This window comes from Microcebus murinus, chromosome 14, assembly GCF_040939455.1.
Source record: "Microcebus murinus isolate Inina chromosome 14, M.murinus_Inina_mat1.0, whole genome shotgun sequence".
NCBI lineage: Eukaryota > Metazoa > Chordata > Mammalia > Primates > Cheirogaleidae > Microcebus > Microcebus murinus.
The window spans coordinates 26,486,441-26,512,180 of NC_134117.1; the positions used below are offsets into that span (position 1 = coordinate 26,486,441).

At 39.2% G+C, this 25,740-nt stretch overlaps 2 protein-coding genes across 5 annotated transcripts in view; one reads left to right on the forward strand and one right to left on the reverse strand.

The window, feature by feature from the left end:
* The window catches only part of COX15 (cytochrome c oxidase assembly factor COX15), a 17,674-nt gene extending 1,450 nt beyond the window's left edge, over window positions 1-16,224 (forward strand). The window contains exons 2-9 of one of the 3 annotated variants that reach the window (XM_012768296.3): window positions 798-988; window positions 4,807-4,929; window positions 5,224-5,410; window positions 8,047-8,214; window positions 10,128-10,209; window positions 12,004-12,158; window positions 13,678-13,791; window positions 15,072-16,224. In XM_012768296.3, coding sequence (XP_012623750.1) covers window positions 798-988; window positions 4,807-4,929; window positions 5,224-5,410; window positions 8,047-8,214; window positions 10,128-10,209; window positions 12,004-12,158; window positions 13,678-13,791; window positions 15,072-15,203 — 1,152 coding nt within the window. In that variant the 3' untranslated portion in view covers window positions 15,204-16,224. Of the gene's footprint in view, window positions 1-797; window positions 989-4,806; window positions 4,930-5,223; window positions 5,411-8,046; window positions 8,215-10,127; window positions 10,210-12,003; window positions 12,159-13,677; window positions 13,792-15,071 lie in introns of those variants that run through there. The other 2 variants (XM_020280620.2, XM_076009862.1) reach the window with 2 other exon arrangements.
* A 1,041-nt stretch (window positions 16,225-17,265) lies between these two features.
* The window catches only part of ENTPD7 (ectonucleoside triphosphate diphosphohydrolase 7), a 43,910-nt gene continuing 35,435 nt past the window's right edge, over window positions 17,266-25,740 (reverse strand). For both annotated transcript variants that reach the window (XM_012768271.2, XM_012768282.3), the window contains one exon: window positions 17,266-24,639. In XM_012768271.2, coding sequence (XP_012623725.1) covers window positions 24,408-24,639 — 232 coding nt within the window. In that variant the 3' untranslated portion in view covers window positions 17,266-24,407. The remainder of the gene's footprint in view (window positions 24,640-25,740) is intronic.

The window sequence follows — 25,740 nt, forward strand, 5'->3', positions numbered from 1 at the left end:
CTGCACATTACGGTGTAGTAAGAGTGTATTAAGGGATGTGATAGGGAAGGTACAATGTGCTATAGGAGTGACCTGTTGCAGACCTTGCAGAGTCTGAGAACACTTCCTAGAGCAGGTGACTTCTAAGCTGAGATCTGCAGTAGGTATCATCGGTCAGGGGATAGGGAGTGTCCCAGCCAGAGAGAAATCATGTTCAAAGACCCAGAGGAGGCCAGGCATGGTGGCTCACGCCTGTAATACTCAGCACTGTGGGAGGCTGAGAGGTGAGGATCTCTTGAGGCCAGGAGTTCAAGACCAGCCTGGGCAACATAGTAAAACCCTGTATCTACGAAGAAATAAGAGAAATTATCTAGGCACAGTGGTATGTACCTGTAGTCCCAGCTACTTGGGAGGCTGAGGCAGAAGTATCACTTGAGCCCAGCAGGTAGGTTGTAGTGAACTATGGTCACACCACTCCACTCCAGCATGGGTGACAGATTGACACCTGTCTCTAAAAAAAAAATACCCAGAGGAGAAAGAAAATAATCCGTGTCTAGGTGTAGAAGTCTGGGGGAGGTATGCAGAGACTAGAAAGATTCATGTAGTGTTGGGATGGATTGGAGTGAGGCAAGACTTGAGACAGGAAAAAGAGCTGGAAGGTAGATGCAGTAGTCCAGATAAGAGATGATGATTTACCAGGGCAGAAGCTGTGGAGATGCAGCCATACGGAGAGTACCTCACCCTCGTCAGAGTGGGATTGAGTGTGGGTAACAGCCTTTCTCTGTTTCTCGTTGTAATTTGTCTGTCTTGATCTTTAGTGTGGTTGCAGCTGTGGCATCAGGCGCCCTTTGAGGCCAGGGCAGTACAGCACCATCTCTGAAGTAGCTTTGCAATCTGGAAAGGGTACAGTGACCCTTCCTTCAAAGGCTGCTGAGCGGGTGGTGGGCCGATGGCTCCTGGTCTGCAGTGGAACAGTGGCTGGAGCAGTTATTCTTGGTGGAGTAACTAGGTGAGTAATTTGCTCATAGTGAGTCAGGTATTTTGGTCATCAGTAGAAGCACAGAGTAACTGAGGAGAAAGGGATCTTAGGGAGCATCTCGTCTAGCTCCCTCATTTTATACATTGAGAAACTGGGGCCGTAAAGAGGGAACATATCTGATAGCTTGCCCTGTCCTAGAACACTTCAGTGTTTTATTAGTAGTAGATTTTCGTAAGGACTGGTTTAGGTCTTAACTGGTATTTGTGCATGGTTGTGTAGATTTTTTTCTCTCCAATCAGAGTTCAAGTTTGTCTCAAAACTTTTTTTACAGTTTGTTTGTTTGAATTAAACCCCATTAAGTTTCATACATTACAATTGGTTCATATGTCTCTTAGGTTTCTGTAAATCTCTAAAGAGCCTTTATAGATTTAGACTCTTCTCTCCCTCCTTGTTGTTCAAGAAGCTTGTCCTGTAGTTACCCACAGTCTAGATTGTGTTGATTGCAGATCTATGAGGGTGATGTTTAACATGACCCTTTGTCCACTATATTTTCTGTATATAGGTTGTTGCTTGATCAGATTCAGATTGAGGACAAGGGGGCAAAATACTTCATAGGTGATTAAACATTCATGAATAACTGGTGTCTATTAGAGATGTCAACAGCCATTAATTACCATTGCCTAGGTCCATTACTTCATTAGGTTTAAAAAACTGTAATATTTTATTCGCTGAACTCTAAAGAAAAAATTTCTCTCATCAACAGTTTGGTTATCCCAAAGAACGGTTTTTATAGGAAAGGCAGGATAAATACTTGATTCTTTCCCTTTATTCACCAGCTTTCAAAATAAATTGCTTCCCAAGATTCTCCAAAGACAAAGTGTTTTGAGTTTTTAAAGTACCGTGTTTCCCCGAAAATAAGATGATCTTATATTTATTTTTCCTCAAGAAGACACCCTAGGGCTTATTTTCAGGGGATATGTTATTTTTTTTTAAGTACGCTACAACAATCTACATTTATTCAAATATATTTAAGTCGTCTTCTTCTGGAACATCATCATAACTCTCCAAACCCCGAATTCCATCCTGAATTTCTTTTTTTTTTTTTTTTTTTTTTTTTTTTTTTAAAGCCAGTCAAATTTAGCAGTGGGGGGTTGAATACCAACTTTAGTGACACTAATATCATCCTGAATTTCTTGCGACTCTATTTCCTTTAGAACCATTGGCCTCGATCTCTCATGTCAAGCAACAGAGCTCTCATTAAATGAGCAGCTCTTATCCATGTAACCTGCTTGGAGTGCATTGATAACAATACTGTCAGTGATTTTATCCCATGAATTCTTCACCCAAATCACGACCTCTTGCAGGCTAGGCTTCACAAAGTTTCCACGCTGATTTCTTGTCATTCTATTTTCAATGTAGTCGTTAATTTCCATGCACAAATGGTCTTTGAATGGCTTGTTTATTGCAATATCAAGAGTCTGCAGATAGGCAGTCATTCCTGCAGGAATCATTATTTGATCTATTCTTCTCTCTGCAAGGAAGTTCTTCATGTCTTTAGCATGGTGAGTGCTGGCTGAATCCCATATTGGCAGACCTCTTTGGCCACTTTGGAAAACAAGTGGCAGCATTAAATCAAGCCACTTCCTTTTAACTGCTTGTGTGCACCAGGCTTTTTCGGTTTCAAGAACATAAATGTTGGAAACACCGTTCAATCTTATCTTTCTTGCCCTTAGTGATGATAAGAGGTGTGACTTTCTTTCCACCCAGATGAATTACCAAAATACAGGCAACGCGTGAGCTTTCATGACCAGTGGAGGGAACGTAGATTGAGGAGGCACCCCTCTGTTCAATTGTCATTTGGGCTCCTTGATCCATAAACACTGCAGTTTGATCCATAGCAATCATGTTGCAAAGTTGGTATTTAGAAAAGTCGATGCCATCAACAAAGGACTTGAATGCAAGTGCTCACTTAATAACTTTAGCATCTTCTAACTTAAACAGTGTTGTTGATTTTCTTAGAGACAGTTCATATCACTGAAGGAAGCCATCCAGCCAGTGTTGTGATGCTTTGAAATCTTCTGGGGATATTTCTAATTGTGGTGCCATTGCAAGGGCAAATCATTGAATATCAGCCCTGTGCACAACCAAAGCCTTTGTTTTCCTGTCAGCAATCCATTCACTGATCGTGTCTTCCAGCTCAGGAAATAAAGGTTGCTGACCTGAACCACACTTGTGCTTCTTAGCATTTCCTCTATCCACATGTAGACTGAGGCTATCGTATTCTGCCCGCCATTTTCGGACTATTCGGATGTCCAACTTCTTTTTGCAGAAAGCCGTAAGATTCTTGCCCTTGGAGTCCTCCATAATTTTTTTCTTATACTCAACAGAATAGCTCTTTCTTTTTGCACTTATCTTGTCCTGGGGCACAGATACTCAGGAAAAGCAGAGATAGGCCACCAAAGCTGATATGTAAGGGCTGGCTTATTTATCAGCGATCCCGGGAGCACTAGGTCCAGTCTGCACAGTGGAGCAGAAATGATCTCTCTGGGCTCAGTAGGAGACTGCTTGCTGATGCTTTTCTCCTATCCCCTGGTGTTTGTGGGGGGTGAGAGAGGCCCACAGTGCTGAGTAAAATGGCAGCCACAGCTTTTCTTCTTCCCCCTGGGGATACACAATACCTAAAGCGGAGCATCCCGCTCCTCACTTCACTGAGGAGACTTTCCCCTCGAAGCCTCAGCTTGCAGCAGGCACAGGATGGCCGGGACTTGACAGGGGGAGCCAACCTTGTTGGGTGGGGCTGCCTGTACCTTTCCGGTCACCTCTGGGATACTAGCTGTCACGATGGGGCAGATGAGAAGGGCTGCTTATAGTCTTTACTGCTCTGTGATGAAATGTGTGGGTTGTGCAGATATGCTGCGTAGCCACGCCCATCACTAGGTCTTATTTTCAGTATAGGGCTTATATTGTGCAAATGCTTAGAAATCCTGCTAGGGCTTATTTTAAGGGTAGGTCTTATTTTTAGGGAAACGGTATTATTATGAATTCATAGGTTTAAACACATTCGGGAAACACGGTATTATGAGTTCATAGGTTTAAACACAGTTAATATGTTTCAGTCCATTGCAATGATGGTGTTGATGATTTGCCCAAATTATCACATCTTTAGTTGGGGGAATCCCTTGAAATTGGCTCTGGCATCTTTAACAGGACCCTAGTCACCTTTGATAGCTTCCTTGCTTTCTGATATAATAATATGTTCCAGGCTCATCTTCTAGATTTCTTGCCTAGGCCTAAAATCAGCCTTTTATGGTAGGACCCCTAACTCCTTTTGATGAAAATACTTTCTGGTTTTAATAAAAGGGGTCTTCCTCAAATTCTTTCCACATTCCCTGTGCCCTTATTTCAAAATACCATATGTGTCATATAGACTTTTATGGGAAACTGCAACAAATTTGAGTTTTATTGTCTTCAGATTCACTCAAGAACCTAAACTTGAATACCTCTATCAAATCTCATTTCCCTGTATATATAATGTTGGTTATGCATTTAGGACATATTTCTTTGGTCTAGGGGTTGATTTTGCCTGTTAAGGAATGCTAGTGAAAGAAAGAAGCGGGGAAAATTGGAGGAAAGGATTGAGAAAATATGAGGATAAAGAAATTTGTACCAGATGACAGCTGTTTCTGACAAAATTCTAAGCAGAAAGAGAGAAAGGTATGAAAAGAGGAAACAATGAAACTATGTGTTTACTTTTAGAGGAGTTAAGTTCAGCTACACTTGTTGCTCTAAACTCTTCATGAGTAATCCAGCATCATACACACATCCCAAAATTTCTTTCTTATCCTAAGGTTAACAGAGTCTGGCCTCTCAATGGTAGATTGGCATTTAATAAAGGAGATGAAGCCACCTACAAGCCAAGAGGAATGGGAAGCAGAATTCCAAAGATACCAGCAATTTCCAGAATTTAAAATGTAAGTATTAGAGATACTAATAATCAGGTAAATATCTCACTAGGCCCATTCAATATTTTGCTTATTTAAACCCTCCAGAATGGTTAGATTGCTTTATTTCTTGATCTTTAGCTCATTTATGTTTAGTGAGCTGCCTCTTCTAAGCCTCCAATTCCAAAGTCATTCTGAGGTCACTGATGAGGAAGAGGGCAGACATACCAAGCTGCAAGATTGAGAATGTTTCTGCATTTTGTAGAAAAATAAAAATCAGATGGATATTTCCTCATTCTTTTTTTTGACTTCCCATTTCACCAGCTTGAATCATGATATGACATTGGCAGAATTCAAGTTCATCTGGTACATGGAGTACTCACACCGAATGTGGGGTCGCCTTGTAGGCCTCGCATACATCCTGCCTGCTGCCTACTTTTGGAGAAAGGGCTGGCTCAGTCGTAGCATGAAAGGACGTGTTCTTGCCCTCTGTGGCTTAGTCTGCTTCCAGGTAAGATTTATTCAAGATTGGGAAACCAGAGATGCTCCCAGGAGCTTCCTAGTTGGCATTGTTTTTAAGGAAGTAATATTTGAGGTACTATAACAGAGTGAGTAAGAGCATGTGTCGTAGGCCTGGCTTTAAGCCCCCGCTCTGCCACTTAGGGCAAATCATGTAACCTCTGTAAGTGGGTATCATAACAGTGCCTATCGTTTAGAGTTGTGTGACTATTCAATGGGATCATGCATATAAAGTACTTGGTTTAGTGTCTGGAATCAGTAAGCACTCAGTAGTATATTTTCATGTGCCATAAGAAGTAGAGTTACTTTCCCATCATGGCTCTCCTCTTGGGTTCTTGTCTCTTCCCTCTTTTTAACTTGCCTGCTGTGGGAAAGTGGGATCCCTATGCTAGAATGGCTACAGAAGCAAGTCGGAAAGTTCCAAAAGAGAGAAACATTATGTGGGATGAAGTATCTTACAATATAGATACAGCTCAGAGATACTCTAGTATAAATGATGACTAAAATCACATAAGTTGAACTCTTAAAGAAAAGAGCTTTGAAAGATTTCCACCGTTAAGCAGTTGGGTGAAATCTAGAGCCAAGAAAAGGAATTAGGAGAGGACACGTAGGAGTATTTGGGCCAAGGTGTAGAGATCCTAAGGGAGAGTATCAGTGCATCAATGAAACATCATAATTTGATCAGGAGGAAGCTAATTAGTTAATTTAACTCAGAAGTGGTAAGATGAGCCAATTATGAGAGATTAAAACCACTTTGGTACGGCGCTCACCAGTCACGAAACCTTGCCCACAGCCAGCACTCATAGTCTGCACGATAGTTTGTGCTGTGCATTGACGAATCCGTTTTGCTCTTGTGTGATGAGGAAAGCTTTAAAGCACTGAAAGCTTGTTTTACTTTACAGGCAGCTTGTAATGTAAATCAGAATAGGTAACATATACATATATGTTTTTATTACGTTGTTTTTAAATGTTCACAATTTTATTTTGGTAAATGAGAAATTAGAAAAGTCAATTCAAAATTATAGACCAAGGCCGGGCGCTGTGGCTCACGCCTGTAATCCTAGCTCTTGGGAGGCCGAGGCGGGCGGATTGCTCAAGGTCAGGAGTTCAAAACCAGCCTGAGCAAGAGCGAGACCCCGTCTCTACTATAAATAGAAAGAAATTAATTGGCCAACTGATATATATAGAAAAAATTAGCCGGGCATGGTGGCGCATGCCTGTAGTCCCAGCTACCCGGGAGGCTGAGGCAGAAGGATCACTCGAGCCCAGGAGTTTGAGGTTGCTGTGAGCTAGGACGCCAAGGCACTCGCTCTAGCCTGGGCAACAAAGCGAGACTCTGTCTCAAAAAAAAAAAAAATTATAGACCAAAGTCGACGCTCAGCTGTGCACCTTCCTATCACGGCTGTTGGCTAAAGTCCACACTCGGCTGTGCACATTCATCAGTGGCTATCGACTATAGTCGACGCTCATACCAAAGTGGTTAAGGAGGGAGGTGAGAGAGAAGAAATAGAGGCAATAGAAACAGAGTTCGACACCAATAAAAGTAACTAGGGAAAGGTAGGTGGAACAAAATGAGAGTTATATTTTAGAATTAAAAAAAAAAGAACAAAACCCAAGACCAAAAACAGATAACTAGGCAGGCAGAAATTGAAGGTGTCAGGGTTATGAGAAGAAAAAAGTCAGTGCCAGTGAATCACACTGTATATGCCTTCATCTTTCAGTGTCTCATGCAGGTGAAATCAAGGTAATTACAGTATCCAGGGTAATCTTGAAAGGGGAAAGAAATGCCCAAAAATATTTCCTGAAAAGTATATGTGTAGTAGAAGTGGCAGAATCTCAGCTCTTTGACATGATTCTACTGGTTTGGGAGAGTAGGGGTGAAAGGATTGTATCTTATCTGATGTGATTGGAACTAACAGATATTTGGTTGATTGAAAAAGCCAATTAAAGCCGAGAATTGTAGAATATGATAAACACTGTCAACTTTTAAACTTGAAATTGTACTTTTTTCATTAACAACTTTGTAAATCCAGGGCCAAGGCCTTTTCTTTGACTGTGAGTCCCCATATCTCTTGTATCTCCCTAAACATAAACTGTGATTTCGAGTTTAATTTTCCTTAAGACTAAGAACTTAGATATTTGTAAAGCAATCTGCATGCAAAACCTTACAGATTTTTATGATTTCTCCCTAAAACTTTTATAATTGTCTTATTCCCACCTAACTTAATGGTAATTATTTTTTAAGCAGTTACCTTTGTTAAGCTTTTCTAAAGCTTCAATCTAGTTTTCATAAAATCAGTTACCTTTTTATTTTCATATTTTACTGGTTTGTAGAATGTCAAATTATATCAAGTATTTGTAAGATTTTGCATGCAAATACAATTTTGGGCCATTTTATATATTTGAATTATACTTCAGTAAAATGTTATTCTAAAGAGTGGTTAAATATTAATGGCAATATATGTAGAATTGTGGATAGGTCTTGACTTTTGGGACACTAGGTATATGGGAGGGTATGGAAAGAGGAGGGGTTAGGTAGGGATACTCATGATAAAACTCACTTCCTCAGTAAAGTTGAACAGACAGTTTCAACCTTGTTTTATTTGCCTCTTTTCTTTGGGGTTCTAGGGTCTGTTGGGATGGTATATGGTGAAAAGTGGATTAGAAGAAAAACCAGACTCTCACGACATCCCTCGGGTCAGCCAGTATCGCCTTGCTGCCCACCTGGGATCAGCCCTTGTTCTTTATTGTGCCAGCTTGTGGACCTCGCTCTCACTACTGCTCCCTCAGCACAAGGTAGAATTGTATACAAATAACTCTTCGAGACCCTGCTTTCAGTTCTTTTGGATATATATCTAGAAATAGAACCATTGGATCATATAAGAGCTGAGTATTTTGTCAATATTTTCTATTGAGGGAAGGTGAAACACGAATTAAAAAAAATATATGGGAAAGAGTCCCAACAAGAGATATCCCAGCCCCTTTAACTTTGACTCCAGAAGGGACAGTGGATGGTGAGGCAGGGAAGGTTAGGACAGACCTATTTCTGAACTTCTGGTGGTGTACAAGAGGCATATTGTATTGTTTGTTAAATGAGGATCTGCCATTCAAGGCTAACAATATAGTAAATCTTAGTGATTTTGTCTAAAAGTATTTTTCTATATGCTGATGAAAGGAAAATACTAGTTTTTACATTTTATGCTTTGATTTAGAAGCAAGGCAAGACTTTTGAGGCCTTAATTAATAATACCACCACACCCTTGTAGGGCATTTTTTTCCTAGTATTTAAAAAAAATGAGTATGATATTAGGTATTGAAATCGTGGGTTAACCTGTGTAAACTGTTCATGGAGAGAAGTTTGAGATGACGGTAGGACTCTTGAGTGGAATCATCCATTAGGTAGTTGGAGCTAGTGGCTTAGATCCCATAAAGGACTGGCGGTGTTGACTTGGGAGTCATTCCCATAAAGAAGACAGACAGAGTTGAAACATTGATGTTGTAGACAATCCATATCTGAATAATTCCTGTTCTTCTCAGTTTCAAAGCCAGACTTCCAAAATGAATTGCTGATATTTATAGCTCTACTTCCTGATAGTCCATTCCTTCTTTTCAATCCCTATTATTGTCTTCCCCACCAAACCCTATCCATATACACTTACACATATATACACAGTTGTTTTCTACTGAAATTGTACTCTTAAAGGTTACTGATGACTTTCTATCTATTCTTTTTCTCTTTTTATTTACTTATATTCCACTTAATTATGGAAAGGATTTGAGATGATAGTCAATTAGCCATATGGTGCTATGCTGTCTAACACAGTAGCTACTAGCTACATATGGCTATTTAAATTTTAATTAAATAAAATTAACTTTATTTAAATAAACTTTGTATTTACTTAAACTTTATATTTGAAAAAAATTAACTGTTTATTTTTCAGTCACACTAGCCATGTTTCAAGTTCTCATTAGGCACAGATGATAGAAACATTTCCATCATCACAGAAAGTTCTATTGGACAGCAATAATTTACTGTCCTATGATATCTTGGTAATGTTACCTAAATTTCATATGCTAGATTGTAAACCACTTGAGAGTAGCGTTCTGACTTAACGCCTTCATATCTTTGTAGTCAACTATTTATAAAGTTTTTAACAAATATTTGATGATTCACTTATTAGTATCAGAAGTTGGCTATAGTAAAAACAAAAAAAAATTTTGACTTTACCAAAAACACTAAATGTAAGAATTTCCACTCTAAGCTTTTTATGCATTTTTTGATTCTAACTGTATTTGCTGAGCACTGGTATCACACACAACTTGAAAATTCAGTCCTATATATATTAAGCCACATCACTTCAACTATGATGAAGCATTTTTTCCCTGAATAATGTAAGTCATTTGGTTATTGAACAGATACATAATGAGTACCTATGTGCCAATCACTAGGCTAGGATTACTATAGTGAGATAGACAGGTGGCAGTTTCTGCCTTCACAAAACTTACAGGATAGCAGGGAAGACAGATAGTAAATGTGGTAAAATATAATGCATGTTGGAACAGAATATCTGCTGGGAGTACTTAACTTAGTCTAGGGGTCAGAGAAGTCTGATCTTAAGTTATCACTAGGGTTTGGCCTTAAAGATCTTTGTTTTTCTCTCATGGTTCCTACGATATAGTTTATCTGGATGATTTTCTTTCCTATTTAGTTGCCTGAAACCCGTCAACTCCTACGGCTGAGACGATTTGCTCATGGAACAGCAGGTCTAGTGTTTCTCACAGCTCTCTCAGGTAGGATTCTTCTCATCAAATGTGGCCTGTGTGCGTTCCATGCTGAGGTGGGATCTCTTGCCTAATGTTTTGCCCCTTCCTCCTGCATCTTCATATTCCCTTTTGACACCCATCTCTCATACCTACCATCTTCACCCTCTGTTTTCTTTTCCTTCTCCCTTCCAAAAATCCTACTTTCCTGTCAATTGAACAAAATATTGAACATGTATCTAGATCCAGACTGCCTAGGTTCAAATCTTAGCTTCACCACTATATAGCCTTGGCAAGCTATATAACCTCTCTAGTCCTCAGAGACCTTATCTATAAAATAGAGGTTATGACAGTGGTATAAATAATATATGTGAAGTGCTTAGAACAGTAGCTGGCATGTAGCAAAGGCTACGTGTTAGCTATTACATTATTATGCAAATATTATATGTAATTTATCATATTATACCAAAATGGGTCAGACCAAAGTCTTTGCCCTCAGAGATGGTTAAAGGTGGGAAGTTCATTGGTGCAGAGACCAACACAGGCTTTTCTTTCTTTAAACCACACCTCCACCTCTATCTCTTTCACTCTAGAACTGCACTAGCCATTAGAGGAATCCATAGCCTCATGTGGTTATTTAAACCTAAATTAATTAAGATTAAATAAAATTTAAAACTTAGTTCTGTAGTCATACCAGCCACATTTCAAAAGCTAAATAGGCACATGTGACTAGTGGCTATTATATTCCCCAGCACAGATATAGAACACTTCCATTCTTATAGAAAGTTCTATTGGACAGCATTCCCTGGAATAAAAATGATTCAAACTAGTGATCCACTCAACTCTTTAATTTTTCTTTTTGTTTTTTTGGTATGAGAGTGTGAATTTTGACTTAATAAGTGGCATTCACAAAAATAAGGAATGTAGTCCAAACTTCTCTGAATTTTCTTTGATAATAGATAACAGATCAGTTATCCATTAATTCATGGGTACCCTCTTTATGTATTTATCTAGGATTTAGTTTTTATAAATTTGGGGGTTTTCCTCATTTTTGTGTTCATTGAACAGACATTTATTGAATACTTAGAGAAGACAGATAATGCCCAATAAAAACAAAAACATTAGTGGACTGGGCACGGTGGCCCATACCTGTAATCCTAGCACTTTGGGAGACTGAGGCAAGAGGATTGCTTGAGCCCAGGAGTTTGAGGTTGCAGTGAGCTATGATGATGCCTCTGCAGTCTAGCCCAGGAAACAGATTGAGACCCTGTCTCCAAAACAAAAACAAAAACATAATGTGTCAGATGATAGTCACTGCTGTGAAGAAAAATAAAGCCAGGATACGGAGATAGAGAGAGGTGCGGTAGGGGAGTGCCATTTTATCTAGGATCGTTAAGGCAGAGCTCTTTGTAGGTGATATTTGAGTGGAGACCTAAGGAGTGAGGGTATCAGCTGTGCAGATATCTGGGGAAAGGGCATTTGCAAAATAGATCAATAATACTCTGCGGTGGGTGGGGAGGGCATCAGTATCACTAAGGGAATTTTTCCAAACCTCTATGCCTCTCCCCTCAGAGCTTCTTGTCCACTTCTCTAGGAGAGGCAGAATCTTGGAGTAGGAGTAGGTAAGGATAGAGGGGGTTTAAGTTTTTGTGGTGATTGTGATATATATTCCCTATTTGAGTACCTCTATTGTAGTTCTTACTAGTTATTCTCTGACTATTCCCTTTGTCTAACTGTGGGATAATAGGCCTTTTCTGTGACAGAACTAGTATATGGTCTATTCTTTCTCTCATTTTAATAAATACTGTTTACTTTGGAATACAGGGGCTTTTGTGGCAGGGCTGGATGCCGGGCTTGTTTACAACTCCTTCCCCAAAATGGGAGAATCCTGGATCCCAGAGGATCTCTTTACCTTTTCCCCCATCTTGAGGAATGTTTTTGAGAATCCTACTATGGTGCAGTTTGATCACCGGATTCTGGTAAGTATGACCAGTGGTTACCTGCCAGAGAGAGCACTTGGAGCCTCTCGCAGGCTTCGGGGTATCAGGGAAGCACTGATGGCAGTTGTGAGAGGGTAGAGCAGGAATTCTATTTCCTCTTCTTTTTGGAAGCAATTCTAAGACTACTTCTCTGATCTGATATCTTTGTCCTCATTACTTATACCCTCTCCAGCCAAATTCTAGCTTTCAGGTTATTGTCAGCTTCTTAAATTGTGAATATGCCTTTCACCACCTGGCAGATGATAACATCCCTCAATCCTGCACATACCGAGAGTCATTTCAGCAGAAATGAAGCTGAGTAGAGAGGACATTGCAGAGACCATGATTGCCAAGCACATAGCTATCAGAGCTGAACCAAAATCCAAGGGTCAGGAGCTTTAGCAATGCTTTTCAGTGTATTTAAGCTAATATGTTTTTAGGGTCTGCTATGGGCCATGTAAGATCGGCGTGGCAGCCTGGGCATGATGAATAGGAGCAGGGAAAGATCAGTGGCAAGGAAATGGCCATATGCAATGCCAGGGAGAGAGATGGCATTGAGGCTATGTGCTGGGAGTGGGAATTGAGAATGGTGAATGAGAGGATTTAAAGGAACAGAGTTAGTAAAGACTGGCTGTTAGGAATAATGGTGAAGAAAGATCAAAAGAGATCTTAAAGTTTCTTCTGTGGCATGCTTAAAACATGACCAACAGAAGTGGGACCATCAGAATGAGTGTTGAGCTAGAGATGGGAGGATGTCATCAAATGGAGGCATATTGAGTGTGGGTGTGATAATAGTATGTCCAGAGAGACAGGGGCAGAGGACTCAGGTATCCAAGGGGCGCTGGCCTAAGGATGGGCAGGTTCCCTTGGGTGGGCTCAGTCCCCATCTCCAAACAGTATTTTGGCATAAGTAAAGTCTGGTTGAAGTTGTCATTGTGTACAGCTCTGAAAAGGAAAAGAAGTGAAGTAGATGTAGAAATTTGGTAGAGAAACATTCTCCCTGACATCAGGAAAGGGGAAAGGCAACCTTATTGCCAGTCCTGGACCCTTGTTCAGATGGGGTGGGGATGAAAATGAGACTTCAGGTCTTTTTCAGCCCTTAGCAGCAGTGGCACCACCTCTCCACTTACAGCCCAGGAAAATAGTAACCTTTATGTGCTGGGGTCAGCCCTGCTTTAAGAACATAAGATTAGAGTAGAGGTAAAATTAGGGATATGTATGCAAATAATTATTTAAGGAGGAAGGGCCACATCTGGGGGACACCCACATTGGAAGGTAGGTGTAAAGTCACTGGGAGTGTATAAGTGTGTATAAAGTGATACATGCAGAACCTTAGGTGGAGCCCTGGTGACACCGGCATTTAAGTGGCAAGTAGAAGAGGATTGTACAGGAGGCTGAGAAGTAATGAGGGTGGAACTGAAGAGCAGTCATGTGCAGGGAAGTACTTGGTGATGGCTCAGTGGTTCCAGAGGAGATGCATGTAAACCTGGCACTTGTGATGACTCTTTCTTCCCTGCAGGGAATCACTTCAGTCACTGCCATTACAGCTCTCTACTTCCTCTCCCGGAGAATTCCCCTTCCTAGAAGGACCAGGGTGGCAGCAGTGACTCTGCTGGCTGTGGCGTACACACAGGTATAAACCACTTCTTTTTGGTCTGACAGTATCCCCAAAGCAAAGTTAAAAAGGAAAGGTGACAGACTAGGAGGAAATATTCTCAATAATTTATAGTAGTTTAAAAGATTAATAACCAGAAACTGAGTAAAGGATATCAACACACAATTCTCACAAGAGAATTATTATTGATGAAGGGCCAATAAACAGGAAAAGCTGTTTAGCTTCACTCATGATCAGAGAGGAGCAAATTAAAATAATGAGTACCATTTTGTGCCTTTCACATTGGAAAGAAATGAAAAAAGGAAAAGAAAAAATAATCAGGTATTGGCCTGGATATGGGAAAATGGATACCTTCACATATTCTTAGTGACAGCATGAGTTGGTGTAGCTTATCCCAGAGGGCAATCTGGCAATATCTTTTAGAATGTTAAATATATAATCCTTTGGTCCAGCAAATTAACTTACTAGTGTCTGCCCTAAAAGTAGTCTAATGCACAAAGAATTTTGTATAGGGAAACTCATCATAGAATTATTGCGATAGTGAAAAATTGGAAACAACCCAAATAGTTAAATAACAACTATCGTATGTCCATGCTGTGGAATACTGTGCAGCAGTTTAAAATAATAAGATCTCAAGATATACTGTTAAGTGAAAAAAAAAAGTAACTGACAGAAGAATATATTTTTTAAAAGGTCAAAACTGTTATGTTTCTCTATAAACATTTATACAAAAATATAAGTGGGGAGCCAGGCCTGGTGGCTCATGTCTGTAATCCTATTACTTTGGGAGGCCAAGGTGGCATGATCACTTCAGGCCAGGTGTTCAAGACCAATGTGGGCAACCTAGTCAGACCCCATCTCTACAGAAAATCTAAAAAGTGGCAGGACATGCTGGTGTGCTCCTGTCCTTGAGACTCAGGAGGCTGAGCTGGGAGGATCGCTTGAGCCCAGGATTTGGAGGTTGTACTGAGCTATGATTATACCACCATACTCCAGTCTGGGTGATAGAGCAAAACGGTTTCTTTAAAAAAACACAAAAAAGTACAAGTGTGTAGAAACTGGTAACAGGGAACTGGGATGGGATGAAAGATAATTAAGGGGAATTTTAGGTTTATCTATTCTGTTGAGATTTCCATCATTATAAGCATATTTGCTTGTGAAATTAAAAAGATATATATTTTAAATATATAATGATGGGAGAGTATAGAGGTTTGTGTATCTGGTTATCCACGTCTGGTCATTTTCAGTCCGAATGTGTGGTTATTGCTTTTCTTATTGCTTTCTTTCCTTTTTAACAGGTGGGCCTGGGCATTAGTACTCTCCTGATGTATGTTCCAACTCCTTTGGCTGCCACTCACCAGTCAGGCTCCTTGGCTCTGCTTAGTAGTGCCCTTTGGCTCATGAATGAACTCCGAAGAATCCCAAAATAATTCTCAGAGGATCAGCTTCCTAGGACTGAAACTGTGCTTTTGATAGTTTATCAGAGAGCACAAGAACCTGGGCTTTTCTACCAGGATGGCCTTGGCATACCAAGAGATTTCCAATTGGTCAAGTTATTTAAAACTCTTTGCCTGTTTTGAGATAATCACTGGATCAAGAATGGCATTAAGTATGGTAACACTAAAAGTTCCTGTTTAAATCTGTTACTTTTCACATTGAAAAAGAAATGTCTGCCATTTGTGGCTTAATAGGCTCTATCTCAGGTTTCTCAGTATTGGCAGGGTCGTGGTTCTACATGCATGATTTACGTCTCTTTGTTCTCCTCAGTCCTGAATTCTGCTGAAGTAGAATTTCTTTATGATCTTAATTTCATTTCCATCGGGTGAAGATTCAAAGGGGGGGATTGGCACATACTAAAGTAGCCAGCTAGCCTACAGCAAAAAATAGCTAATGACTTCTAGTATCCTGATTTTTAAAAATGGGGAAATCATAGATTTTGACAAGCTTAATGTGTCTATGCAGCAAAATGGTTTATAAGTACTTGTAAAAGGAAGTAATCATTAGTAACCCACTTGGATTCATCAAGCACTTAACCTAGTTTTTCTTTTGATTGTGTTGTTATATTGCTAGGAGTGGAATAGACAGTATAAATTGGTTCCTGAAAGGGTTTCCTAAAGCCTTGTCAGTAAGAAAAATATGGCCTTGATGGTGTAATATATGGACATCTATTCAGACATTTAAACAAATTGTTGACTACTAAAATGGTGTGATTTTGGTCTCTATTGATATGTCACAGAGCTCTGTCTTATTTAACTTAATTTTTTAAATCAGTGATTTGGATGAAGGCATCAGAAACATCTGATTTGAGGTCGGGCAACCCAACATTGCTAACAGATGACAGCAACAAATCAACAGAGTGCCAAAGTGACCCCATCAAGATGAAATTAAACAGATTATAAATTTAACATATTCATTTAAATTAAATAAGCTATATACATTTGGGTGAAGAAACCTGGCCTTGTATTATTTCGTATAAAAAAAGACTAGGGGATTTCAGTTGGCCTTAGGCTCAACATGAACCACCTGTTTATATTATCACATGACCACACAGAAAAATTAGTGTACTACTAGTTGTATCAATACCCCTAAGGTGTTACATTTCACTCTGGGTACCAAATTTAAGCAGGACTTTGACCACTAAGTGAGTATCCAGAGGATACTACTACTAAACTACTACTAAGCTCTGTCCTGTACTGCTCTGCAGGTCCAAAGTTATCAGATCTTCTGGTTTTTTTAAAGAAGCCAAATAGCTTGATTTTTATATGAACACTCTAAGTATTGGCAACTAATTTCAAGTTTTTAAAAATGTTATGCAGGCTTAACATGTGTGAGAGCCATAAATGCCCTAATGTTTGTCCATTTGCAATCTCTAAACTAGATGATCTCAGTTCCAGTATGCTGTGAGTTTCAGTGTGACCTACAGTGTACCATTCGTAGGTGGTTCTTAGCAAAACAAAGATAAACAGGATGGTTTGACTTAGGTTTTTCAAAAATCCTGTACCCTGGTGGGCTTATACTATTGCTATAACTGTTTCCCAGCTTCTCACATTAGACTCCTAAAAATCCCAAAGCCCAAGCCTCATCTAAGACCAATTAAATCACGTTATGTGGGAGCAGTAATAGGCATATTTTTCAAGTTTTGCAGGTGATTACCGCACATAGACAAGTTTGGGGACCACTGACTTAAGTCCTAATAGCCTAGTTACCTTAGAAAGTTCTGACCAGCTTATTCCCATTCCCTCCAAATTTCTGCCCCACCCCATCATTTAATCTATTGATCCTGTTGTATGTTAATAGGATATCATATCTTCTATATAGAATTCTTTAAAGGAACTGCAGTCACTACAACAGGTTCCCAACGATCATCTCCTGATCCCCCCAAACCCAGGTTGTCCTTGATTAATAACTAAGTCAGCAGAGGGCAGTATGACCTAAGGAACCATATGTTAATGCTTCTACAGTTCCCTCCAAGAAAGTAGCAACTCAGATAAGTTCATGTTTCAGATGTTTTAGTTCACGTTTCTTTAATTACAGATGATGAATTTGAAAAACATGTGGTTGCATTTAGCTCTGTAACTGTATTTTGGCAACTATGAGCTCTTGATGGTGATTATCTTAATTTTTTATTTGTGTTATTCCCAGCACCACCATTCCATATACTAAACATGGAATGAATGAATGCATAAATAGAAAATGGATGGTTACAGATTGATGTCCCAAACACCTCTTTCCCAAAAAAGTCATTACATACGTATAGGATTAAATGAATTTTCCTTAGTATTCTCAAAGATCGCTCAAAAGTTCTGTCAGTTGTTTTTATAACATGAAGGAAATTAAAACATATGGCTTTCTTAATCAGTCAACCCAGATATTGTCTTTAATTTACATTGACACATGCTCTCCTTGTAGTACAGGTAACAATTAGCAACTGCTAATCACGATCAGTGTTGGTCTGCCTAAAGCAATGTTGGTTGCAAAGACCAACACTGATCGTGATTTTAGGATAACCAGTTTATTTATCTACAGCTATCTTTCTGGTCCTCAGGTGGTGGGTTATATATCGGCATATGTATTATAACACATATACGCACGTCCCTGCATAAGGGAAAATGTGTCACTTCTCTAACATGCATTGCACATTTTCCTCAATACTGACTTACAATGTTAAATTTTAAGGACTGTTCAACAAAATAATTATTTAATGTGAGGCATTAGAAAAACATACAGTCTTAACAGCCCTCAAAAGCAATTCAATACAGGCAGCCTTTGGTGGCAGCAACTGGTGGAGTGTCCAGTTGTCGATAATAATAAAAAGATACCTTTCAACACACTGCAGAGGCCATTGTTCAAGGTAGAAATAATAGACATGGCATACACCTCAGGGCTTCCACTAAAGAGGAATTGTAGAATGAGAATTTCAAACACAACATAGTAACAAATACTAGAAACCATAGTATTTGTCTAGGATCCCTGCTTGTGGAAATGAGTTTTATGAAGCTAATAAGAGAGAGGGCCTTCACCAACAGCAGGCCAAACTCTGATAGGTGCTCTGTAGGATGGGCCACTTAGGAAAGTACCAGGGCTACCTTAGAGTGGATAAATGGTAGGCCACCGGAGGGTATACAAGTGGCTGCCCTACTTAAAAGGAGAGGCTTAAGAGCAGACATGTCTTCAGGCTTGCCTGAAATGCATGGCTATAGACATCCTGTGTTTCAGAAAAGGTTTCAGCTTTGGTTTTTATAGGAATGGCAAGCAATGATTGATTATTTTAAAAGTGAAAGCTCTTACAAGTAATGATTCAGTTTTACAAATAAAAGGATCGTATTGCTCAGATTTCCTGAGAAACACAATGGTCAACTGGTGTGTTCTTTCACTGTCCCTCTAATGGTACCAACAAACTGGGAAATAATGAAATATTAGAGCAAAAGGGAAACATGTAATAATATAAGGGAAGTCTATTAGGATATAAAAAAGAAAGTAGGCAAAATAGGCTTAAAATTAAGCTTTAACAAGTGATCTGCAGAAACAAACCAGAAGGTGGACAGGACACCCAAACGGCGCTACAACTTTTCAAATCAGATCCAGGTTATGAGACAGAACCATAAGGAATATAGAATATAACTTGAAAGTGCTGATGTCAGGTATATTCACTGTTTGCAAAAATGTTTACTATTCTAGATTTTTAATCAAAAGAACCAAAACTTTTGATTTTGGGTCCTCATTTAACAGTAATTTATATATATATACACACATATATATATATATATAACACCAGCAAAATCCTCACAAGTTCAACAAGATTATTGACCCAGTGGCAGGACGCTGAAGCCAGCATACCTAACAGACTAATTTAGGAGAATTTGAAACATCTGCTATTTCTACCTTAATTCTTAATTCCAATTGAAATGATGTTATACCACATACTACAGCAAAAAAGGAAAATTACATACTAGTTCTGAATTAGTCTAAAAAGAAGCTTAAAGACAGCAAAAAGAAAATAGCATTCTGTTTTTGTAAGTGAGTCTGGAAACTTCACAAGAATACAACCACATTCTTTAGTGAGGTAGATCTAATAGGCATTTATACCCTCATTTAGATTGTAATCACCTTATGAATTGCTTGGATACTGTGGTTAAGAAAATTGTACAAAATTAAGCAAATTATTTAAAAGAGACATCTAAAATTTAAAGGTTTTAGAAGAAATAAACTAGAATGGATGTAGTGGAAACTTGGCACTAATTCTAACAAAGTTTAGTATTTCTTTCAAAGTTTATTACTAACTGTGAACAAAGCAATTACAAATGAATATCAGAAGCAGTTATAAAGACTTAGCATGGTTAATTGCAGCCAGCTGTATCATAAAGAATAGATACTGTTGAAATACACTTGCACAAAGATTCTGTTAATAAGCATTTCATTGTAGGTGTCAAAGTGGTTGGGGGTGAAGGGTGTTAACAGAGAACAGAGAAACATGGGGTCCAAGATTCTACTCACTGTGACTGTACATATTACAACTGCTCTGGGCCTCTATTTCATTACCCATAAAACGGGGGTGGGGTGGGGGGGTGGTCAGAAGACCTCTAAAATTCCAGTTTTGAAACTCTTGTCTCCTGAAATTTATTTATAATGAATGATTGCTGTTGGAAACTCCATTCCCATTAACCTTTAACATCAGGGGCTATGGATAAAATAGGAGGCTCTTTGGGGCAGCCTGGTCTTCTATTATAAACCAAAGGGGCAAAATCCTCTTCCTAAAACAGTAAGAGTTTCCTACCTTGTTGGTTGCCTTTAGTTCCTTATCTTTTCTAGCCACCCTGTTTTATAGATGAGAACTGAATCAAAGAGGGCAAGTGACTTACCTGGGGTACCTGAGCTACTAAGTGACAAAGCCAGGTCTAGAATCCAAGTCTACTACTATTAAGTCCAGTGCTCTTTAACACATTAACTGCCATGTGAGTTTTATTTGACTCACGCTAGTTTTGAGCCCAGTGCCTCCTGAAGCAAAACCTTGCAGTTGGTTTGTGAAAATCTTGTTGATGATCTTATTTTTACAATTAGTATTGACACATGAATTCTAAAAACATGGATTAAATGAATAGAAGTCAATAAATTTCATTTTTCATTAAATTAGAAAGGATCATTTTGTTTTTGAAGTTTTTATTCTATTTTCATAATAAAACATTGTGGCCCCAAGGAAAAAAAAATTTTTCTAGGGTGGCAGTCAAATGTTAAATGATACCGCCCACTTGTCTTTCTCCCCTGACAAAAAGCAAAACACAAAACTGAGACAGGGTAAGGGGGAAGGCATCTGTTCAGATAATCCCAGTGAGAAGTATAAGCTATTTCAAAAATTTAATAAGGAGCTGGGCGCGGTGGCTCACGCCTGTAATCCTAGCACTCTGGGAGGCTGAGGCGGGCGGATTGCTCGAGGTCAGGAGTTCAAAACCAGCCTGAGCAAGAGCGAGACCCCGTCTCTACTATAAACAGAAAGAAATTAATTGGCCAACTAATATATATATAAAAAAATTAGCCGAGCATGGTGGCGCATGCCTGTAGTCCCAGCTACTCGGGAGGCTGAGGCAGCAGGATTGCTTGAGCCCAGGAGTTTGAGGTTGCTGTGAGCTAGGCTGACGCCACGGCACTCACTCTAGCCTGGGCAACAAGCGAGACTCTGTCTCAAAAAAAAAAAAAAAAAAAAAGGATGTGATAAGTGTTAATGCCCGAAAAGACTAGCTTAACAAGTGCATGGCAGACCTTCAGTCAGCCACCTTTCAATAATCACTACCCAAGGCCTTGAAGTAAAAGGAAGGTCTTAGGCTGAGGAGTGGGAGGGGCAGAATGCTTTGGATAACAGTTGGAAAATAAATACAAGGTTGGTGGAAAGTGATTAAGATTTCTCAGACCTGGGAAATTCAATTCAAGGTGCTAAGGTACAGAAAGAAAGGTGGTATAATTTGGCTTAGAGTTAACTGCAACTTAAGTGAATGTAATGCTACATTAGTGGATGTTATAGATTATTTTCATTATGTTCTAGTGACAAGAATTCAGGGAAAAGTGATCGATTATGCCATCACAAGATTAATAAAGCATCATCACTATAAGCCACTGACTCCAATTTTGACATCTGTGACCTGTCCTCAGTAATAACAAAAGTACTATAACAGTTCAGGTTAACAAGAGTGGTTGGTAAGCTTCAAAGGAATTAGTGGACTGTGCATTTTATGACACCATAATTACCTTTGTAGAGGGACCACTCAAAGTGCAGAAATGCAAATAGAAAATAAATATTTAAAAACTGAAGGCTAAAAGAGGGTCAAGGGCATGGCAAGATAGATTTCATTATGAGGAAGCAATATATGTAAGTAATTGGCCCTCAGCAAGGAATAAATGGCTTCTGTTTCTAGCTAATGAGATTTCATTTAAAATCTATTAACTGGAAGAATAGAAGCAGCACAAGAGCCAATAATACCAAGAGCAAATATTCTGTTCCTCTGAGGGATATAATAAAAATTTTTCCTTCTTATTTTTATACTATAGAACTCTGGGAAGTCTTACTCATGGTAATAAAGGCAAGCTTAGATCCCATAATATTAAAATTATAATATATAGCACACTAAACAAAAATGCAAAGACTAATTAAAATAAATTAAGAATAAGAAATACATTTATATTGAAAAAATGATAAATGTAGGTATCCTGAGATTCTCAACTATAAAAAGAACATAATATCTGAAAGGTTGTAATGATTAAATAATACACATAAAATTAAATTGCTGTGGTATATAGTAAGTATTTAACAAATGGTGGCTATCATTATTACAACCAGGATGAAGGATAACTTTACTAATAAGAGCTTTCAATTTGGGCTAATCACTCTCTCCCTGCTTCAACTTCATTTTGAGCACATGAATATGATCACTGTTAGCCAGTCAGGTACTTTTTGACTAGATCTTTGACTAGATATCACAGAAAAACCAAAAATAGTATTTGGAAGCTACGTGAGGGGAAAAGAAAAAGTTACCTGAAGAGGTAATGGCTAGCAAAAACATTCTGACATTATTTTTAAGCAGCATTCATAAGGCAAGGGCTTACTTGTAGGATACAAAGATACTAAGAAATAAAAGAAAATCAAGGCAATTTGAAAGTCTTAAAAATTAAAGGAAATTGGCCAGGTGCAGTGACTCACATCTGTAATCCTAGCACTCTAGGAGGCTGAGATGGGAGGATCATTTGAGGTCAGGAGTTTGATACCAACCTGAGCAAGAGCGAGACCCCCGTCTCTACCCAAAATAGAAAAAATTAGCTGGACATGGTGGTACATGCCTGTAGTCCCAGCTACTGGGGAGACTGAGGCAGGAGGAATGCTTGAGCCCAGGAGTTTGAGGTTGCTGTGAGCTATAAGGACGCCACGGCATGCTAGCCCAGACAACAGAGTGAGACCATGTCTCAAAAAAATAAATAAAAATAAAGGAAATTGCTATGACAAAAGCCCTAATGAAAGATAAAAGATATTTCCAAAGGAAACCGTAAGAGTGTTTGCTAGATCCATGTTTATCTAATTTGAAAACAATTAAGGCTTGTCACCTTTCACCTGTCAACCAAGTGTCAGTGTACTCAGTCTCAGTTTATTTCTAGGAGGATCTTGATTTCTTTTTCTTTGTTCTATGAAGTATTTGATTCAGCTGCTAGTATGAAATTTATTTTTGAAGAATTCCATGTGTTTTTCTTTAAAGTCAGGGATCTTTCCCTCTATTCATCTAATCCTAGAAATCAAAAGGCAACAGAAAAGAAAGCTACTTCAACGTTGGGAGCATATTCACAGACAGGGCATGCAGGGCTACATATAAGAAAGGGGGGGAGTTGATGAAAAAGAAATCTTTATGCAATTTAAAGGCTAAATGTAGAGGAGAAGCAAAGCTCCTAAAGGGTAGTGGATGAAAATGTAACTATTATGGCTTTTCCTCTCTCCCCATTAATGGAAGTGCTGTTTGTGACTGGGCAATCTCAAGTTGCCAGATGACTTATTAACAGATTTATCTATTCCAAAGTTTAGAATTTGCTCACTTTCAGTCATTCCAAGAGTCAGAAACCGAGAAAACTTCTATTTCTCAAAAATAATTAATAAATTAAGAGCTTTGATGTTATTCCCTTTGCCCACTCTCCTGATATTGTTCTTCTTTCCTTTAAAAACAATCCAAATACATCCCTTCCCAAACTATGTATTGATCTTAGCAGTGAAATGAAAGAACTCTCTTTGTATCTTCCTATCCAGGAGTTCATAAAAATAACCCTAGGGGACAGTGACCTGAAACCAGACAAATCCAGGTCCCCCATCCCCATCACAGTTTCTCCATCCTACAAGCACACTTAAGGCTCAAAAGCAAAATTAATGCCCAAACAGCCTGTGAGGCACATAGACATGGAAAAATTTTCTACCCTGGTCATACCAGGCATCAGATTAAGATACTATAAAATCTTCCACGGACCATTCATTTAGAAGGGGTTCTAACCTTTAAAATCACGCACTAACATCAGCAACACCACATCAGGGATCTTGGATCACACCCACAATGGCTTCTTTGTCAAGTAACCAAGGAAGTTATGTTATTTTGGTTGTCTGGAAATTCATATCTGGTCCTTTGAACTCCAAAGATCTTGGATCCTTATTAAAGGCTGTGGATCTCCACATAAATGATATCTCTGTTACAGAGAAAGAAGAGGCTGCTGCACTTGCTAAAATGTCTCCGGCTTTGAATCAGATGCTCCAAGTGTGGTTTCAACCAGGCTTCTAGCATGCCCATTGCCAAACCTCATGCTTTAGCAAGGGAAGAAAAGGCGAGATCCCAGGAACACACTAGACCTCTCAGGATAAAGGAGTAGAATCACGCTTCAATCAGACAAAGCTTGGTCCCCTGTGTTAGCACCAATCTCTCATCACAGACTAAATTACAGCTTCTCTCGGAGAAGAGACCTGGGAACTGAGAAGGAATTAATGAAGAAATTAAAGTAGGAATTTCAAAGGAAAATATCCACAAGGCCAAGCAATGCAGCAACTGAGGCCAATACAAGAAAGTGAGGAATTCAATGAGCAGCGACTCTGGGGTGGCTCGAGCTTCTCTAGTCCTGGTCTGGCCTCACGGTCCCACCTGTACTCCGATCATGGGCACCACCTCTTCAAGCCACAGCAAGTCCAGCGGTGCTGAGGCTCGAGTTTGTCGGTGGTGAATTCGGCGTAGACGCAGAAGATACAGGATGATGGCCAGTAGCACCACCAGGATACAGGCAAAAAAGAGATAGTGGTTGTACACAAAGGAGAGACGTAACCAGCTACCATGGACTTGCCGGACACCTTCCTGCCGAAGATCCCTGGAGGAGTTTGAAGGTAGAAAAAACCCATTATTTTCAGAGGGAAACATTTACTCTGATGTGAAAGGTTCAGTGGTGTTATCCTATTTATTTCATCTACATGAACAGTCTATGATACAGGCTCCACAGAGTAAGCAAAGACAAAGAATGTCCCCAGCCCCAGGGCTGCTGCATGATTCCCCCTGCACCTTCCTTTCCCTGACCTAGGGAAGGAGCCTCACAGGCTTACACATCTGGGGACAAAATCAGAAGGCCTTTAAAACTAAAGCCAAAAAGATGAACAGAAGACAAGACCAGTCATCTGTAACACAAATCTTAAAATACAGTTTTTACATATAATACTAATGAAAATAGGGTATCCTCTTGAATCCAAGAAATCAGAGTGTGTCTAAAATTTTTTTTAAAGTTGCTTCATTTCCTTAGGATATAGGATATATCTAAAGAAAGCTGTTGCTTGATCATTTGTATTATAATCTGGAAAAAAAATAAAGAGATATATGTAAACCAGAATACAATGATCTGCCTGGCTAGAACAGAAGCTACTCTTTGGTGATCCTAATCCCAGATCTAGTGTTGTCTTGTTTAACCTACAGTATTGTTTAAAATGAAAGACTTCATATGGATTTCTGGATTCTCCAGACAAATTAGACTGTGAAAGTGAAAGACTTCATATGGATTTCTGGATTCTCCAGACAAATGAGAACTGGCAAATGCTGGGACATCACTTCTGCGTGACAATAACCAACCCTTTATTTGGAGCACACTTTCCAGGTCCCCACGATCCCCAATTCATCAGATATGTTTTCCAGGGTATCTTAAGAATGACTTTATCACTTTATCACTTAGTATCTTTGAAATGATTAGTAAGAGCTCAATCCTAAAGACTGATTTGCTGTGGGTGAACACAAAAAGCTGAATTTCTGAAATGGCAAAGCTGAGTAAACAGATTCCAGACCAATAATGCTCAACCTGATTCGTAATAGCGGCTCATGAGGAAGTAATGGGAGTTTGGTGTGGAGTAATTTGGAGTTTGGAGTTTGGGTAGAAGTAATGGGAGAGGGTGGAGTGGGGAGGGAAGGGAAGTCACTTAAAAAAACAAAA